Consider the following 20,928-nt stretch of genomic DNA (forward strand, 5'->3'; position numbering starts at 1 on the left):
AGGGAACAGTAGTACATTAGTATGTCACTGACCAACTAGGGTCTCAGGCTGTTACTAGCTTGTCATATGTGACCATTCTGTATGAGCAAATAATATTATAGCATTCACAAATGTTACATGGCACTATAGGAAAATGCTCAATCTCCTGTTTTGCATGGTCACTCACATTTTTTCTGGGCTGATGTTGCTGTCTTTTATTTACACTGCAAAATGGGCCAGAGCTAGCCATTCCCCAGTGCATATGCTCTGACACTTAAAACTGTAAACATTGACTACATGCCTGATTGGGATATAACTTGTCTACAGGGTTTGTAAGTTAAATGTCACTAGTGGAGTGCAGCATATATTGTGCCACCACTGATGTGCCAATGCAAACCCTGTCTCCAGGCATGCCCCTGCAATGTTTTAAAACTGGAAATTTGACCTGGCAAAAAAAACATTTCAGCAGGCTTAAACCTTCATTGTAATAGTTGCAAGTCACCCCTAAAGTAGGCCCTACGTGCCCAAATGAAAGGGTACACACCATTTAAAATGTAGTGCATATGTATGTTATGTATGTCCTGGTAGTGGAGAATCTCCAAGGAGAGTGGCTGTTCATGGGAACTAGTTCTGAGTGACCATAAGAGAAGGTTTGCCCATTGTCATAGCCACACCACTGGGTGGGCCTAGGGAGCTCTGCACAGGGGCCAAAAGGTTCTGCCATGTTGGTTTTAGGTAGAGTGGCACCATGGGATACTTTGCAGTAAAATACTTAGGAAGTGATGCAAAGGTGGGTACTGTAACATCTGGAAACTTTTACCTCATTGGTTAGGGAGTGCCCAGAAATTTCCCCTACCTTCAAGCTAGCACTGGGCACCCTAGTACCCTGTATAGAACACCACTGGTCTGGGAAGACAGAAGAACTGCACCTGCTGTTGTGATCTGTGAGGAGACCCCCAAGGGCTGGAACTGCTCCCACATATTCCCTGAGAGGTGGACTCCAAGGGTCATTTGGCTGGCTTCCTGCTAAGGTACAGGGATATAAAAGCTCCATGAAACCCACTCTCCTGAAAAGACCAGCTGACCAGTTCCAACTGGCCCTGCCTTTTACCCTGCTAGATGTCTTCCCCTGGAGTGAGTTCTGACCTCTACCTGGTATCTTAAGGTCCTAGACTACAAGATATTTGTCAGAGTGTACCCCTCCTGCCAAATCCTTAAAGCTGGGACTTAGAAACTTTTTCTAGGATTTCCACCTGGAGAACTGGTAGAAGACTGGGACCAACCTGATTTTCCACAACAGCTATTTTGTTTCAGTGAAACATCGTGGAAAAGGGAACTGGCTTCATGGAGCCCTATTCAGCTACAGTTTGCAGCCATCACTCCCTGGAGGAATACAGCTCCAAAAAAGTGACCAAACCTGAAGGTAGAAATCTTCCCCAGGCGAAGGTGCCAAAAGCATCCAAATGGTGAGGGACCTTGCTTGGGCACAGATTTTTAATTTCTCCCAGTATGAGCTTTTTGTTAAAAGTCAACAGCTTCCCCAGGACTTCATCTAACGGCCATCCGGCCTCACGGAAACTATCTCAGCCACAGCCTCCTACCTTGCCTCAATGAGGATGTTTGAATCCCATTTCAGAGATTTAGGGGCTCATTATGTGTTTGGCAGTCCCAAACTCACGGGGAGGAAGCCACCGCCATGGTTGTGACATCCCTCCAGAGCGTATTACAATGTTTCTGCTGGGCTGACTGGTGGTAACATTGTAGTACATGGTCCTGCAGGGCTGACCGGCAGGAACAGTGCTAAGTCCTTTACAGGAGCTGCTAAGATATTGGCCGCGGCTCCTTCAAAGGAGCCGAGGCCAATATCCTAGCACTCCCATACCCTCAGAATGTGCACTACGGTACAGAAAGTGCACATTCTGAGGGTGCTTGGCAGGGGGGCCCTGCACTGCCCATGCCCCCCAGCAGCCCCCAGCACTGGCTGTCCATCAGCCATTTCATGACAGAGTGACCACCAGGAAAAGGCTGGTGGAAAGTGAGGTTGTAATCAGCCAGCCAGAGCTGAGTTTAGTGCCAACATGGCTGGTTAGAAGCCTGATCGCTGTCCCGATGTTGAGATCTATGATCCTGGTGGGGACGGCAATCTTTCGGTGGGTCGGCCGCCAAAGTTGGAATTGGGCAGTTGGACCGCTGGGAGTGTGGCAGTCAGACCGCCAATTCAAGTGTGGCAGTCTTCGGACCGCAACACTTGGAATGAGGCTCTAAGTCTGAAGGTAAACCTCTGACCGGGACAAACCTGGCCTCTATATCCAACCCGTGTCCCTTCGCGGTTGGCCTAAACCTTACCCTTGTTCCGGTCTGCCATGCACGGTTACTTACATATGCATGTTGACATTTTTCACTATTTTTATCTAAAACTTTAAAAAGTCATATCTTCTGTTTCCCTTGTTGGATTTTTGTCATGTTGTTGTCATTTTGTTTATTAAAATATTCTCTATTTTTCAAAGTCAGGGTTTTTTATTGAATTGTGTTATTGACTTTTTAACTGGTTTGGTACTTTCAAATGCCGTACAGTTATTTTAAATTGTGTCTGTCTACTCTGTGCCATAGCTTCCAGGGGTTCAGCTCAGGTTTAGATTACTGAAACCTTTACTGGACCTAATGAGAATAGTGACATTATTACTTCTGGTGGGCTATCATCCACCCCAACTAAAAATCCACCTTCTCCAACCACAATCATATCAGTAAATCTGGTGTAACTTATAGCAGATTTTAGTATCCTAAGCATACTTTTTGAAGTTATGTGTTGCAGGGGCTGGGTGACCGGGTGTTGTTTTGGGAACAGTTTTATGCATCTTATGACACTTAACCCATGAGCATTAGGTGTTTTAGCAGCTACTTGGCTTTCTTTCTGCTGTTAATTGCGCTGGTGATTTTGATATGTGAATCTGGTCTGAACGATCCAATTCTCCATAAAGCAGATTACTTATTATTGCATAATGCATAATTATTTTAAAATAATATAATTACCTTAAAAAAATATGCGACAGAAAAGAGCTTTTACTATATCTGGACATGGTAGAACTATAATGTAGTTTTATTTGCGATGTAGAGCAATCCCAGCAAGTGACATTTTTTTTGTGAGCATATCGAATACATTTTAAGTAAAATATATTTTTCACCTTTTTTCTTTTAGAGGAACATTTTATCAAGGTTACTTGTGCTCTAAGTGTGGAACCGGAGCCCACAAAGAATGTTTAGGAAGAGCAGATAATTGTGGCAGAATTAATTCTGGAGGTAAGTCACTTTTATGACTGGAGTGCTGTTTTAATTGGAGTACAAAGTGTAACAGGCGTAATTAAGGTTTCTTTCACCCTTAATTTGTGCTTATTAAAGTATACATGTGCTTAAAGTGACCATTTATTAGCACAATTAGGGCAACATTTAAAATTCATGTTTTGTTCTCATTACAAAAATAAGCTTAGAAATAATGAAGCATTGACCAGAAGGCATTTGCCACTTCATTCTGTTGCTAAAATGTAGTGTTTTGTGTTGATTCTAGCTGTTCGCTAATTAATTTGAAATTTATCTCGCTTAATGCAAATTACAGAAGCTCTAATTCTGGAAGGATCTGCTTGAATTGACCACCAAGCGTAAGCAAGTAGCATAGGCAGGGACGACTCTCCCTGTCCAGGATGTCGTTGTTAATGTACCAGAAGAGAACAGTTTTAGTCAGATATGCAGCTGTATCTAATACGATTGATTTACTTCTCAATTGTATTATTTAAAACTTTTTAGTTTGCCATATTTTTTTACTTTTTTTCAACATGCTGTTTTCTCCTCTGCTACACCCTTTTTTCCTTCATTCATTTTATTTATTTTTCCTCTTTTTATTATCAAATTTTCTTTATAGGGTAACAACCAAACCTAATTCTTTGTACCTTCCCTTTTTCCCCTGTTCCCACTACAACTTTGGATATTTGTTTGATTCTTTCCTACGTTTTTATTCTTATGTTGCAGCTTGCAAGTCCTCAATAACCAACGTTTTCCCCATTCCTCCACTCTTTCTTTTTCCTTCCATTTTCTGACATTCAGATTCTTTCCTGTGCCATTTTTCCAGATATTTAAATTATTTTTTGAGATACATTTGTGAAACATTTGAAGTGTGTTTTGCCAGGAAAAACGTTGCTGGCAGTAAATTGTGAATTAAAAAGTGTTCATGCTATTATTTGCAAGCCGAAGTAGATCTGCTGAAAGTCCCAGATGTCATTGAATCTCTCTAGAGGTATCACCCCACTGAAATACTTAACAAGAGAAAGACTTCCAAAACGGGGAAGGGAGAGAGAAACGATAGGCGCTTGTGGTCACAGGTAGATGTTGGAATAGCGTCTGCTTGAGAATTAGTGCACTGACTTGTTCTCAGGTGGTGAATGTTTTCAATACTAAATGGCGAAAAGAAAGAGAGATAGATCACTAGGCAGGTACATCTTAAATGTGTCAGGTGTAATGAGGCAGCAGCAACAGAGTCATCAGTTTAACTCGAATTCTGGGTGAGTAATTTGGTCATAAGAACAGCTGTTAACCAGGATACGGGCATTGCTCATCAAGACACTCAGGAGACCATTGAATAGCAGTGGGTTAAAGTGTTCCAACAACAGATAACATACAGACAGGGGCAAGTAAAAAAAGGGTTCCTAGGTAAGGAGCATCACATTGTGGGATACAGGATTAGGTGGATGAACTGTAAAAATATGGAGGCTCAATACAACTTAGAATTGTTGCAAGGCAAACAGACTTGTTTGTGGAGTGCAGTTAAGAATGCTCTACCGCGAGTGACCCAGAAGTGCATTTGGTAGTCTGGAAATTCCTACCTACTTAGTGGTTAATGGTCTAGCTTTCTCCTTCACCATTCCTTCTGAGTTCTCAAACTCTTCCCTGCCAGAATCTGTTGAGTTAAAGATTAACACACGGGGAAACAGAACCACTTCTCTCTGCGATCATGGACTGAAATCCTGACAATACCAGTTATACATTACACGTTTGAACTCTCAGCATCTACAAGACTCAGCTGATAATTTCCACATTCACTCCAGCATTGTTATCTGCTTAGCAAAGAAGTGCAGTAAATGTTTCAATTTTTAAGATTCATTGAGTGTCTTAAAAGATGCTATGAGCCTTGCCTTAAGCTGGCTGTAGACATGTGTTTGTGCTTTTTCTACATCTCTGTTGACATGAATTACCATTCAGAAGAATGAACACTATTCTAAGGCTAAACACAATTGATCCCAAAGTCTTTGAGACTGAGCCACAGAACTTCTGCAGCTGCCTCAAGGTATGAACATCTGTTATCTTTGCACAATAAATAGACGAGTTGCTTTTAGTGACACCTTATCTGGTAAAGACTATGGCCCTCATTACGATACTGACGGTAAAAACCACCTACTGCCACGGCGATAGCTGCCAGAAGGCCATTGCCGCGGCTACCAGCCATCCGCCGTATTATGACCACAGCTGGATTTCCATCAGAAGGCTGTGGCCATGCTGGCGGATGGCGGAAAGGTGGCGCTGCTGCCAGCAGCAGCGCTATGCCCGTAGACCGCCATCACCCGAATTATGACAAATAATATGGCCTGGCGGTGTTCTGCTGGCGGACGCTGCTGCTGTCAGCAGCGCCCTGTCCCGTCTCCTGCCGGAGGACCCACTACACAAAGCAAAGTGGGTTCTCAGACAGAGGAGGAGGGTGTTGTGTGTGTCTCTGGGTGTGTGTGTGTAGGTTGGCAAAGAATATGTTGCTGAAGGTAAGTAACTTGTCCATCTGATAGAGACTTCTAGCTGCAGATTCCTTACATTTGAATAGATACCCAAGCAATTCCATCCCCGGAGGTGGGTCTGTGAACCAAGTTCAAACTAGAAACTCCTGCAGGAATGAAGGGGCAAAGTTCCTGTCCCTACAGTCTTGAGTAGGAAGGTAATGTTTGGTAAAGTGTAGCGATGCCCATGTGTCTGCCTGGCAGGTGCCCAGAACTGGAACTCCATATGCCAATGCAGTGGCCGCAGCTCTAACTAGGGTAGAAAGAGCGTGCAAACCCTTGGGGGGGGGGGGGTTGCTTTTTGGCCAGTGCGCAGCAGATTTTTATGCAGAGTATGTCCCTTCTAGAGATGGTCTGCTTCTGCACTGCCTGACCTTTCTTCACAACAACATACCCTACAAAGAGGTGGCCATCCACCCAGAACTCTTTTGTGCGATAAAGGTAGAATGCCAGTGTAGTTATTGGGTGCAGGCAGTAGAGCCTCTCCTCTTCCTTAGAAGGATCTGTGGATGAGTAAAAAGTAGGCAAGGTGATGGATTGGTCTATGTGAAAGGGTATGAACACTTTTGGCAGGAAACAGGCCCTAGGGCGAAGCACCACTTTGTCAGGATAGACAGATAAGTAGGGCCGCTTAGATGACAATGCCTGCAGCTCACTCACTCTGTGGGCATATGTAATTGCCACAAAGAAGGCTGTTTTCAACATGAGAAGCCTGAGAGGACAGTGGTGGAGAGGCTTGAAAGGACAACTCAGAAAGGTCAGAACCAAATTCATATCCCATTGCGGCATAATAAATGGGGCAGAGGAAAAAGATGTGTACAGCCTTTGAGGAACCTGTGCACAAGAGGAGCCTTAAACCCAGAAGGTTTATCAGTCAACCACAAAAAAGCAGAAATAGCAGACAAATATCCCTTACGTGTGCCCAGAGCAGAGCCCTGCTGGGCAAGGAACAGAATGAACAATAGTACCTCAGGGAGAGGGGCAAAAATGAGGTCAACAGACTTGTTTGTGCACCATGCCAGTAATTTCTTCCAATGACAGGTGTATACTGTTTAGTGGAGGGCTGCCTGGCTGCCAAGATTACTTTATAGACTTTGGGAAGAATGTCAAAAGCTGTAAACTGCCACTGCTCAATCTCAGCGCAAGAAGGCAGAGAGTGGACAGGTTCAGGTGCAGAACCCTCCCCTGCTGCTGCAACAGAAGATCCTCCCAAAAGGGCAGTTTGATCGATGGACATGCTCTCCAGCTCAAGATACTATACTCTCTGTGCCCAGTCCGGAGCCACAGGATTACTTGGGCCTGTTCGTTCTTGATGTTGGAAAAATGTGTTAATGGTCAAATTTTGAACTATTTAGAGATCAATAGGATTCTCCATCCTAGCCAATCAGGATTCAGGCCAGGTCATAGCACAGAAACCGCTTTGCTGGAAGTCATAGAAACAATCAAAGCCATCTTGGATTTAGGGGATAGGGCGGTCCTGGTATTGTTAGACCTTTCTGCACCATTTGATACAGCCCCTCATTACAGATTGCTTTCCTGACTTTCCCGAGAGATCAGAATACCATCCAACCTTGCTTGATGGCTGTTTTTTTTCGCTGGATGTCTATTAATCATCTGAAGCGCAGCTCTGGAAAGACTGAGGTCCTTTGTTTTGGATAATTTTTCTTATGATTTGGAGGCTCACTGGCCCTTTGGACCAGACCTCCTACAACTCTAGCTGATTCAGCTAAGAATCTAGGATTCAAATTTCATAACAAACTTACCTCTCATAATCAAATTACTGCTCAGGTGGGTGTCTGCTTTGGCATCCTACATATGTTACAAACATCCTGCACTTTCTTACATGCCCTACTAGAATTACAGTAGTTTTGACGTTCATGTCCAGGTTGGACTACGCTAATGCCATGTATGTAGGTCTTACCAAGTATCTACTTAAAAGCTCCAGTGTGTGCAGAATGCTGCAGCCAAGCTAGGAGATGGACTCTCTAGATGTGAGCACCTTTCTATGTATGTGTGTAAACTGCATTGGCTCCCTGTGGAGAAACAGATTATTTTTAAGTCTTACTTGTTTTTTGTTTAGATTCCCTCAACGGACGGGACCCAAATATCTATTGGACAGAATCGCTTGTTAATGTCTGAGTAGAATTTTCCAAGTCTTTGGCTCAGACTCTGAGCATCTGGTGGGCAAAGGCTGGTGTTCGATCTTTTGCCTTCCTGGGCACCGTGAATGGAACAGTCTTCCTCTTTCCCTCAGACAGATGCAAGATGAAAGCCCTTTTAAAAAAAAACTCAAGACCTGCCATTTCTCACAGCAAATAATTTTGACTACTGATGTATTACCTATCTTGTAACACCGGGGTGCTCTTCTCTGAGTAGCTGTGTGCTCTATAAATCCTATCTTCATCATCTTCTTGAGAACTCTGGGCAGGAATGGTATGGACAGAAAGGCGTACAGGAGGCCTGAACTTCATGCAAAACAAAAGCGTCTCTGAGCGATTGGCGCATTGGAAACTCCAACGCACACAACTCCTGACATCGCACGTTCTCTGGTGAGGTGAACAGATCTAACCAAGGCTGTCCCCACTGCTGAAAGAGATCTTGCGCCACGGCTGGATGGAGATGCCATTTGTGATCTGCTAGACATTTTTGGCTGAGTTAGTTGGCTCTGGCGTTCAGAGAGCCCACCAGACCTTGGTCCACGAGGGATATGCACTGCTGTTCCAGCCACGTCCAGCCTCTTGACAAAGGGCCCATGACCCCACCCTGCCCTGCTTGTTGCATTACCACATGGTGGTGGTGTAGTCCGTGAACACCTGCACCATCATTCCCTTGATAGAGGGAACAAGCTCTTTTACTGCCAGGCGGATCGCATGGAGCTCCAACATGTTACTGTGGAGTCCCGCTTCAACCGGAGACCAGATGCCTCTGATCTCCACATTTCCAAGATGGAAGCGCCTTCCCAGGAGTGATGCATCTGTCACTACCTTCAGATCTGGTTGGGGAAGGGAGAGGGATCTGCCTCTGACCCAATCACGGTCCATTAACCACCACTACTGATCTTTTACAGCAACCTCTAAGACCTGGACCCTTTCAGAGAGATTCCCCTGATGCTGCACCCACTGGAACTTCAGGTCCCACTGCAGAGCCTGCATATGCCATCTGTTACGTGTCACCAGCAGGATGCAAGAGACCATGATGCCCAGCAACCTCAGAGTTATTCTCACCAATATCCAGGTTAGAGGCTGAAACATCTGTAGCATAGCCTGGCTATCCTGAACTCGCCACTCAAGAGGATAAGCCTGAAACTGCACTGTGTCCATAACAGCTCCAATGAAAGGTAGCATCTGAGAGGGAGTCAGGTGTGGCTTTGGCATGCTTATAGTGAACCCCAGCAAATTCAGGAGGTCGGCTGTAGCCTGGAAGTGGGAGACGACAACCTGGGGTTAAATCACCTTCAACAGGCAGTTGTCGAGATAGGGGAAGACTGAAACCCCAGATCTCAACAAATGAGCCACAACCACCAACATCACTGTGCTGAACACCAGAGGGATTCTGGCAAGGCCAGAGGGGAGACTGTTGAGCTGAAAGTGAATGTGGCCAACCTTGAACTGCAAGTAACATCTGTTGGCAGGCAGGAAGGGGATATGAAAATAAGCCTCCTTCAAGTCCAACACTACCATCCAGTCTCCTGGGCCCAAGGCAGGGCAAAACTGAGCCAATGTGAGCATCTTGAACTTCTTCTTGAGGAAGAGATTGAAGGATCGAAGTTCTATGATAGGGTGAAGACCTTTGTCCTTTTAGGGGACCATAAAGGAGGGGTAATAGCAAACACAGCCTGTTTCTGGCACTGGAACCCTAACTATGGCTCCCTTGTCCAAGAGAGCCATAGCTCCATTGAGCAAAAGGAACAAATGATCCTCCGTCATCCAATCATAGGATGGTGGCCTGGATGGAGGGGTAGTCTCAAAAGGAAGGGGGTAGCCCCTTCGAACTATCTGCAAAACCAACCTCTCCGAAGTGATGGATTACCTTTGGGGCAGGTGATGGCGAATCCTATCGCCAAGTGGTCCCTGGTGGGGCGAAGGCAGGCTAGAAGGGTTTAGAGGCTGCTGCAGAGGAGGGGAACTTGGAGGAATTCCAGAGATGGGGCATTTGATAGATGGGTACAGCTGCTGGCCCAGTGATACCCTTGTTAAACCCATGGCAGTGTGCAGAGTGAAAGTAACTTGGCAGATGTCTCTTCAGCCTATCCTTTATATACTAAATATCCTTCAGCCTTTCCTGTGCCCATCACTCGGAGTGTGAAGATGTGCAGTACACTCCAATCATCCATGTAGGTATGTAATAAGCACTGTGACCAACAAACTAAATGAAATAGCTTGTTGGGCTTGTGTTGTGGTCTGTAGGAGCCTGACACGTATTTATGCAACTGAATTTCCATCAGACATTTTGGTTTCTGGCAGCTTCCTGTCAGAAATGGTGATATTAATCAATGGAAACAAGGTTGCTGAGTTCTTCAACTCTTTTGACCTATGGCTATGAGTGATATCCGGTGGGCTCTGCTACTTATACTGTGGAGGCCGGAGCTCTAGATGTGGGTATTGTCTGTTGCTTGCAGCATGCAGTTGTAAAATTTCCCTGATGAGTTTATCCCTGTTTGTTGCCCTCCCTTCCTTGTCCTGCCTTATGTGCGAGAGCTGTGCGGTGTTATGAAATGTTGGGATTGAGGGAATTGAGAGGGGGTGATTATTTGGCATTTGTTGGAGAACTAAATAAGCACACAACTCCATGTCCCTTATCTCCTCTTTACATGAGGTAAAATTTGTGACAAAGAATGGGATCTATGCTGTTCTGCTTATGAGTAAAGTCAACATAGTGGCATGTATTCCATGCTGTAATTTTACCTAGCAAGAAAGCTATACAAACTCTAAACAAATTCTGTAAAGCTGACACATTTCACCACTTCAGTGAAATTCCTGTCGCCCTGTTACTCTGACAGTCAGTTAGTGCCAAGATGATTCAAGCCTGCTGCTGGTGAGCTGCATTGTGTGGTGTTCCCACCTACGGAAAGCCCCTTTGGGAGGAGCTACTCATAGAACAGTGAGTAAAGCAGCTCACACCCACATTCAGATGTTATTTCAAGCCAATCTGTTATTTCACTACTTAAGGGAGCTGTTTATCTACAAAACTGTATTACACTTTGAACTTTAAGAGAAATTTTGTTTTTCTTTGTGTTCCTCTTCCAAGTTATCGTGCATTTGCCAGTTAAGTCATCAGACTTTACGTTGACTCTGTGTTTAACCATTTATTTATTTTTCTCCCGTTGTGAGTAGTACATAGTCACACTATCCTAATGGCAGGTGTGATGAATTGGGTTGCCATGCCTTGTGCATTTTTGGAGACTGCAGGCCCACCTTTAGAAAACTGGACACAGTGGATTACATGTTTTAAAAAGCATTTGGAGGCAAGTGATGGGACGGATTATAGTCCAGCATGAAAACAAGCCATGATGTATAATTGTTTAGGTGTAGAGGGCAGAAGATTGTTTGACCATGTTGCACCAGTAAAAAATAGAAGAGGACCAAGAATGGGATGTCTACATTGAAGCCAAATTGAGAAGGAAAACCTATATTGACACTATTATTATCATGATAATGAAGAAATATAGGCCCTCATTATGACCTTGGCGGTGAGTGATAAAGTGGCGGTAATACCGCTGTTGGAAATGGGGTTTCTGGTAGGCTAGGGTATACACCTAAGCCAGACAGAACCCACAGACTCTAGTCAGGGCAAGGGAGTTGCATGTCCAAGATAACCCATGCGCACCCCTTGGTAGCTTGGCACGAGCAGTCAGGCCTTACCCGGAGGCAATGTGTAAAGCGTTTGCACAACACATACAACACACGTAACGCAATATGTATACCACAAAGTAAACACAACACTGAGTTATGTAAAAATAAAATGTATTGCACAAAACATAATTAGACCAATCATTAAATGTCAGTAACTTAGCAGTTGTCAGAACATTACACAGGTTACTAATACCCTGCAAGAATAAGCAGTAGTCACATTAGAACACTTGTAAGTACGCAGGATTCTGCAACATAAGCAGTAGTCAGGAATCATAGTTAATAAATAAATGCACTTGTCATAAAAGTATAATACATGCCTTCAATCAGGAACATTATAAAACCATATGGCAAGTAACCAACACACCACAGCATGACTGACCCCCAAAAAGCACATCAGCAAGTATATGGCGCTAATAGACACAGGCTAACATAATTAATCCACCAAGTCCATACTATAACACCTAAAGTCTTATATTCTTTGAATGTACCTGTTCTTATGTTGCCAAGGCACCTCTAGTGCCATGATGTGGACAGGCCGGGCCCCCGGAGCTTCCTGTGCAAAATGAGGGCTGTGTGTTGATCCTGGGAGGAGGGTGGCAGGACACACCCCCTTTGGTGGGAAGGTCGGGCCCCTCCTGGGACCCACGATCTCCTGGGTTGTTCCCTGGACCGCTATGGGCCCCCCACAAACAGGGGGGATAGAAAACAAGGCCTCCAGTAATCTCCGGCCCGATGAGACTGGAGAGGGGGGTTAATCCAGAAAAAGAGCCCGCACCCACGCGGGAGGCGGCCCCTCACCTCACACGGGGGCCACTTGGAGGGCCAACAGGCTTTCTGGCAGGATCTGGAAGCCGTGCACCCGCTCTGGCTGGGGAGGCCAATTTATCTTCCCAGCCGGCGGTGTCCTGCGGCACTGGGATGCCGCTTTGCTTCTCAGTGCCCACCTCCGTCCGTCAGGATGGGTCAAGCGCTTCCCAGGGCTTATCAGGTGCCCAGGAGCTCCTCTGGTCCCACTGGGTCCTCAGTGGCAGGTCTCCCTCAGAGAGAGACCTGCAAGTTACAAACTTGGGCTGCTGTGGTGAATCAAACTCCCAAAGGAGGTGTCTGTCGAGGCCCTGGGGGCACTCGCTTCACTACTCATCGTCCTGGGGGCACTCTTAGGAGCCCGCTCTCTCCTATCTTCTTCTGGCCATGCCCCGGGAGTTCTCAACACAGCGTGTTTTCGACATGCTGCAGAACCAAGTTTGCCCATGTTGCGGCAGTGATTTTCCCGGCAGCAGCGGTCATGACAAGCGCTTCCCAAGCTAGGGGGGTTGTATGTAGGGTGCATCTGTAGGCACTGGGCTCCTAGCCTGGGGCCCCTAAACACAGCGCTGTATAGGCAAAAAAGAAGCACTCCTCTTGCTGTATAGTTGCAGGGTTCAGGGGCCACAGCACCCTGCCCCTGGAGACAGAAGAGTGGGGGGGAGCAGAGGGCTAGCAGGCCCAACAACAGGCCAGCACAAAGGATGCAGATGGTGGCAGATCCTCCTAGTGACCTAGAGAGTCACAGGTCAGCACAGCAGCAGCAGTCCAAGGTGGGTCCTGGTAAGTCCATTCGGCAGCGCTCCGTTTCCAGTTCCAGAAGGATCTCTGGTGTCCCAAGAATGTCTAAATTGTGGGGAAAAATCCCCTGTACTTAACTCAGTTCTGCAAAGCACTTTCAATGAGGAGGAGAGGGGGTTTCAACCAGTTACAACTGGTTCTAGGAGTGCAACTCTCTCCTCCAGCACAGGCTCCAAACATCAGTTGGGGGTAAACGACCCTATTGCGTGAGGCCAGGGCACAGCCATTACAATGCAGGTGTGCCCCGCCTCTCCTTTCTCTCAGCCGAGGAAGACTATTCAGTATGTAGATGCACCTCTGTGACACCTCCACCCTCCCCAGGCTGTATGAAAACAAGCCATGATGTATAATTGTTTAGGTGTAGAGGGCAGAAGATTGTTTGACCATATTGCACTAGTACAAAAGAAAGAAGAGGACCAAGAATGGGATGTCTACATTGAAGCCAAATTGACAAGGAAAACCTATATTGACACCACTATTAGCATGATAATGAAGAGATATAGGCCCTCATTATGACCCTGGCGGTGATTGATAAAGTCGCAGGAATGCCCCCAACAGGCTGGCGGTAAGTTCCGCCAAATTATAACCATGGAGGTTATAACTCCCATAGACAGCCAATGCACTACACAAACCACCACGGCGGAAACAACAGTCACCATGGTGGTAGCTGGCAACAGCCAGGCGGAAGACAAAGTACCACCCAACATAATAAGACACATGAAACATTCACCTTTTCCGGGTTGGTATTAACGCAAACAAAAGGCTGGCGGAAACAGAGCCCAGAAGTGAAAGGACACACCATTGGAGACACAGGGAAGAACCACGCCGCCATGGAGCCCGAACTGCAGGTTTTCTCAATGATCTTCTACGTCATGCTTCACCTCGAACACCAACGCCGACGAAGACAATGACGGTGAGTACAGCCAACTAGCACACAAGGGAGGGTGGGAGGAAAACAACAGTGACACACACACGCACCACAAACACCATACACACAACCAGCTTCACGCGTAAACCAATGGCATATGGCATAATAAAACACGGACCACATTGCTGGAGGACTGACAATGTATTAGCATAGCAAAACCCACCACAAAGCCAAATATATTTACAGATGTACATAAAGGGCCAATACCCTGTCCAAAGTCAAAAGGGCACACAAGGCCACTGGGCACAGTCCAAGGCCCAACCTGTAGTGTGACACATCCGTAGAGAACACTGCAGGGGCATCATTTTTCAAGTGGGAAGGCACCTCTTAGGGATAGGTGGGCACCTCAGTCTCTCATGTGGGTGATTTTCCTACTGGTTCTGGAGGGGGCAACATGCCCATTGCTCTGTCCTGGGGAGTGCAAGGGCACAGTCTCTCAGGTGGATGACTTTCCCACTTGTTCTGGAGGGGGCAGCATTCCCATTGCGCTGTCCTGGGGAGTGCAAGGCCACAGTCTCTGGAGTGGGTGACTTGCCCACTGGTTCTGGAAGGGATAGCATGCCCATTGCTCTGTCCGGCAGAGTGCAAGGCCACAGTCTCTGGAGTGGGTGACTTGCCCACTGGTTCTGGAGGGGGCAGCATGTCCATTGCTCTGTCCTGGAGAGTGCAAGGCCACAGTCTCTGGAGTGGGTGACTTTCCTACTGGTTCTGGAGGGGTTAGCATGCCCATTGCTCTGTCCTGGGGAGTGCAAGGCCACGGTCCCTCAGGTGAGTGACTTTCCCACTGGTTCTGGAGGGGGCAGCATGCCCATTGCTCTGTCCTGGGGAGTGCGAGGCCATGGTCTGTGGAGTGGGTGACTTGCCCACTGGTCCTGGAGGGGGCAGCATGCCCATTGCTTTGTCCTGGGGAGTGCAAAGCCACGGCCTCTGGAGTGGGTGACTTGCCCACTGGTTGGGGAGGGGGCAGCATGTCCATTGCTCTGTCCTGGGGAGTGCAAGGCCACAGTCTCTGGAGTGGGTGATTTGCCCACTGGTTCTGGAGGGGGGAACTTGCACAGCAGCCCCTAGAGTGTGGCCTATATGGCGTCCGCTGTTGGTGATGACTGCGCTGTGGTGGTGGATGGAGGTGCCTCCTGGGCAGCCTCTGCACTCTCTGATGGCTCCACTATGGTGGTGGATAGAGGTGTCTCCTGGGCAGCCTCTGCACTCTCTGATAGCTGCACATCCACAGCTGGTGGTGGGGGACCCATGACAGCTGGTGGTGGAGGCGGTGGTAGCCTGACAGCCTCTGCTGGAGTAGAGTGCTTTATCGTCTCCTGTACATGGGTCGTGGATCCCTTACCCTTCCTGGCAGGGGTGGATGGCCTCTTCCCCTCTCTGCCTGGTGAGGCAGCCTCCTTCCCATTCTTCCCAGTTGGTGCAGGCCCCTTCCACTTCTTTCCTGGTGATGCAGCCTCCTACCCCTTCTTCACAGGTGGTGCAGGCTCCTTCCCCTTCTTCACAGGTGGTGCAGGCCCCTTCCCCATCTTCCCTGGTGGTGCTGGCTCCTTCCCCTTCTGTGATGGAGGTGTGGTATCCTTACCACCACGAGTAGGTGGTGCTATCACTGCCACTGTCCCTGTTTGGCTGAGGTGCTGGGCTGTGTCCTTGGTACCCTCCCCGTACGGGCAGTGCGGGGGGGATGGAGGGGTAGGGAAGAGGTCAAATTGGGGAAGGAAAAGCTTTTTAGGGATGGTGGGGCAGGAGGAGGGAGGAGTAATGGGAGTGGAGGATGAGGGAGGGGTTGTTGGAGGTGTATGGCTGCTGGACCTGGGTGCAGGTGCATGGGCAGTATGCTGATGTGAGGTGGATAGCTGTTGGGTGTGTGAATGCTTGTGTTTGTGTCCTTTAGGAGGGGGGGACAGACATGCTGGGAGAGGACAGAGGGGACGCTTGCATGACTGTTGTGGAGGTGTTTTGCCAGTGAGGTGTGTGTTCTGCTTGGTGTGGTGATGCTGGTAGTGGATGCTGGTGTGAGCGTGGACATGAGTGGGAGAGAGGTGGTGGAGGAGGAGGGGGAGACAGAGGATGTTGTAGTGTCTGCCACTGTATGGTGTTTGCGTGAGTGCTTGTGGGATAAATTGTGGTGCTTGTGTTTGCCTGTGCCACTCTTGTGTGTTGCCTTGTGTGCATGCTCATCTGAATGTATTTCTGGGATGGGTTGGGGTTGAGGAGACTGGGACTGGGAAGTGGTAGTTGGAGGGTGGACGGTAGAAACAGGGACAGTGGCTGCCATCAGAGAGGAGGCCAGAGCCTGAATCAATCTCTGTTGGGCCGCCAATCCACTGTGAATGCCCTCCAGGAATTAATTGCATTGCTGCATCTGGGAAGCCAGCGCCCTGGATGGCATTCACAGTGGTTGATTGCCCTACAGAGATGGCGCTCAGGAGGTCAATAGCCTCCTCACTCAGGGCAGCAGGGCTCACTGGGGTAGGGCCTAAGGTGCCGGGGGAAAGGAGATGCCCACCTTCCTGGGTGAGCAGGCACAGGCAACTCACTGAGGGGCCACTGTGAGGGCGGTGCAGGTACAGGGGGTGACAGATATACCTGCAGCTGGGGTGGTCACAAAGGGTGTACGCCACCACCTGGGAGCTCCCATCGGAGGAGGTATCTGAATCTGTGTTATCTCCTCCTGTCTCCACCGTGGTGCTCCCCTCGCCCTCCGTCCCACTAGTTCCATCGATGTCAGTGGACTCAGGGTCCTGTGAGATGCAGCTCCATCTGTCACTGGTGTACCTGCTCCTCCGCCAGATGATGCTAATGCACACAAGGAAAGGATGACAAAACAAGAAAGGGGGGAGACAAAGGATACACTTGGTCAATGACTGCACCAATTCCACTATTGGCATGCACATCACCCTCACACACAGGGAACAGGCCTAAGCAATATGCATTGCACTACCACTGTTATGGCTAGTCACCAAGGCAAGATGAGGAGCACACACGGCCAACTGCAACACACCTGGGACCAACGATGCCCTGTCTGAAAGTGGCTACTAACAAGCTATGTTATCTGTATTTGCCATGCAACCATTACCTTAGAGATGGCCCACACTGCAATGTCTACCTGGCCTTAGGGGCACTCACTAACACACAACCGCCACCAAGATACCACCCCACCAGTCAAAATATGCGATGATACCCACTGTACTCACCCCATTGTGGCTGCTGTGATTCCCTCAAGCGCCCATCCAGCTCAGGGTAGGCCACCGCCAGTATGCAGTCCATCAGGGGGGTCAGGGTCCGACGGCACCCATTCCTCGTTGGGAGGCCATCTCCAGCTGGCCTCCGCAGTCTTCCGTGTCCAGGATCTCAGGTCCTCACACCGTTTCTGACAGTGGGTTCTTCGCCTGCCATAGACCCCCAGGGTCCACACGTCCTTGGCAATGGCACGCCATATTCCCTTCTTTTGATTGGTGCTGACCTGCAGAGGTAATAGAGACAGGAGACCTACATAAAACTAACAGTCCAGCCTGTCACACACATGGCCCACTGTTGGACTTTTTTGCTTATGCAGGGTCATCCCCAATCTTTTTGCCTCCTGCCTCCTATTTTTTCTAACCTGTTGTTGGCTTTTGAACTCTTAGCACTTTACCACTGCTAACCAGTGCTAAAGTGCATATGCTCTCTGTGTAAATTGTATGTAATTGGTTTATCCATGATTGGCATATTTGATTTACTAGTAAGTCCCTAGTAAAGTGCACTAGAGGTGCCAGGGCCTGTAAATAAAATGCTACTAGTGGGCCTGCAGCACTGGTTGTGCCACCCACATGAGTAGCTCTGTAATCATGTCTCAGACCTGCCACTGTAGTGTCTGTGTGTGCAGCTTTAGCTGTAAATTCAACTTGGCAAGTGTACCCACTTGCCAGGCCTAAACCTTACATTTTCTTACATGTCAGACACCCCTAAGGTAGGCCCTAGGTAGCCCCAAGGGCAGGGTGCAGTGTATGGTTAAGGTAGGACATATAGTAATGTGTTTTATATGTCCAGACAGTGAAATATTGCCAAATTCGTTTTTCACTGTTACAAGGCCTGTCCCTCTCATAGGGTAATATGGGGGCTATCTTTAAATCTGATTAAAGTGTAGATTCCCTTTGGAAGCTGATGGACATGTGGAGTTTGGGGTCTCTGAGCTCACAATTTAAAAATACATATTTTAGTAAAGTTGATTTTAAGATTGTGTGTTTGAAAATGCCAATTTTAGAAAGTGGGCATTTTCTTGCTTATACCATTTCTGTGACTCTGTCTGTTTGTGGATTCCCTGTTTGGGTCAGTTTGACAGTTGGGCTGGTTGCACCTCACACTAGACAGTGACACAAAAGGGAGCTGGGGTGTAGTCTGCATTTCCTGATGAGCCATCTGTGCTAGGAGGGAGTGGAGGAGTGGTCATTTGCACCTGAAAGGGCTGTGCCTGTCCTCACACCATGTCGTCTCCGACCCCCTGGTGAGTGTCTGGGGCCTGGCCTGGGAAAGGCAGGATTTCACATTCAAAAGAGACTTTACTTTGAAGTAGGCCTACTTCAAAGGAGAAATTGGGTATAAGAAGGGCACCCAAAACCACAGACTTCAGAACACTTCTGGAAACAAGAGGAACCTCTGCCTGGAGAAGAGCTGAAGACCTGAGGAGAAGTGCTGCCCTGCCTGTGACTGTGCTTTGTGGAGCTATCCTGAAGTTGCTGCTTCTGCCAGAGTAAGAGGGCAAAGACTGGACTTTGTGTGCCTTCCATCTTGTGAAGAAATCTCCAAGGGCTTGATTTAGAGCTTGCTTCTTGTTGTTTGAAGTCTCAGGGACAGCAAATACTTCTCTCTGCCAGCACCTGGAGTCTCTGGAGAGACTCCTGCTTTGACAAGTGGTGCCCTATCCAGTCCCTGGGCCCTTGAAAGGAAAGCTGGTGGAAATCCAAGGAAATCGACTTTGGACGACTTCGGACCGACGCCGCTGCCGAATCCTGTGACGCCGCCTGCAACCGACTCCGTGATCTTTGCTGTAACACGACGACCTTCGCAGGCCCGACGCCACTGCAGCGTGGAAGTCGCCGAACCACGTCGTGACATACGCCGCTCGAACTGCGCGGATTCAACATTTCGCACAGACGCCGCGATCCACGACTTCATGCATCAACTTGTTTTCACTCTTCACCAAAGGTACTGTACTTGGGGATCCACGCGACTCCGTGTCCGGGGCCGCTGTTGTCGGCTTGTTGGGAACGACTCCATCATGACACCATGTTAACACCTCATTAAAGCATTTTGTGTTTCTAAGCGCTATTTTTGAGTTTAATCTTTAAAAATTCATAACTTGACTTGTGTATGTTGGGTATTTGTCGTTTTGGTCTTGTTTTGTTTAGATAAATATTTCATATTTTTCTAAACTGGTGTTGTGTCATTTTGTAGTGTTTTCATTAAGTTACTGTGTATGTTGGTACAAATACTTTACACCTAGCACTCTGAAGTTAAGCCTACTGCTCTGCCAAGCTACCAAGGGGGTAAGCAGGGGTTAGCTGAGGGTGATTATCTTTTACCCTGACTAGAGTGAGGGTCCTTGCTTGAACAGGGGGTAACCTGACTGTCAGCCAAAGACCCAATTTCTAACACCCACCATAGCCGATTCCGTCACCATTGGCACACACATAGGCCAGCCCACAACACCGCCAACAGACAATCTTCCCACCCCCATCCTTACACGATGCCTGCACACACATCTCCATGCATCCGTGCCACATGCATCATGCCTAAAATGTACTTACCTGTTGGTCTGGAAGCCCATACAGCTGTCCGTACTGGGTAGGACCCCATCCACCAGTCGCTCCAACTCCTCTGAAGTGAAAGCTGGGGCACTTTCCCCAGTCACAGGGGCCATGGTAGGTTCCAGACACATGTCACAGCAGCACACGCAGTGTAGGTGTTCTCCTGTTGAAGTTCAGGAAACAAGTGAGGATAGAGATAGAAAATGGCAGTCACGTCCACGGCGGTGTACACCGTCACCGCTGACGTACATCCCCATTGGCCACTGTACTCAATAGGGCCCAATATTATCCAATGAGGAATTACCTCACTTCCACCTGTCCCTCCATACAGGACAGGCGGTTGCCATTTCAGGAGGGGGGGGGGTCAACAGGCCTATCGACAATTGCTGCGTCAAAGGTTAAATAGGCACATACTTCGAAATGTACACTGTCCCAATACATAAGCGCACCATGTGGACTGCTGTTGTGGTTTAGTTGTTGAAATTGTGACAGCCTACTCACTCTTGTGTCCCATAGATACCTACCACTGTGGATGAATAGGAGGTGGAGACATACCCCCGTGTACAGACCCCTTGTGGACTTAGCTACACAGGAGGACAGGCACATTATCCTCACCTATAGACTGGGCAGGGCCACAATCACAGAGCTGTGTGCCCAGTTGGAGCCTGATCTGATCTCATCTATCCGTCATCTGACTGGGATCCCCCCTCTTGTGCAAGTGCTATCAGTGCTCCATTTCCTGGTGACAGGTTCTTTCCATGTGACAGTGGGCTTGGCAGCAGGAATGTCACAGCCAGTGTTTTCAATCATGCTGGCAAGAGTGTTGTCTGCCCTGGTAAACTACATGTGCAGCTACATAGCTTTCCCCCAGGTGGAAGATTTGGCCACTGTGAAGGCTGGATTCTATGCAGTGGGACATATCCCCAATATTATAGGGGCGATTGACGGGACACATATTGCATTCCCCC

The 20,928-nt window shown here is 48.0% G+C and overlaps 1 protein-coding gene across 1 annotated transcript in view; it reads left to right on the top strand.

The window, feature by feature from the left end:
• The window catches only part of VAV3 (vav guanine nucleotide exchange factor 3), a 1,144,177-nt gene that overhangs the window by 660,679 nt on the left and 462,570 nt on the right, over positions 1–20,928 (top strand). The window contains exon 17 of the mRNA XM_069232407.1: positions 3,176–3,276. Within this exon, the coding sequence (XP_069088508.1) occupies positions 3,176–3,276 (101 nt within the window). The remainder of the gene's footprint in view (positions 1–3,175; positions 3,277–20,928) is intronic.

The sequence above is a fragment of the Pleurodeles waltl genome, chromosome 4_2 (assembly GCF_031143425.1).
Source record: "Pleurodeles waltl isolate 20211129_DDA chromosome 4_2, aPleWal1.hap1.20221129, whole genome shotgun sequence".
Classification (NCBI taxonomy): Eukaryota; Metazoa; Chordata; class Amphibia; order Caudata; family Salamandridae; genus Pleurodeles; species Pleurodeles waltl.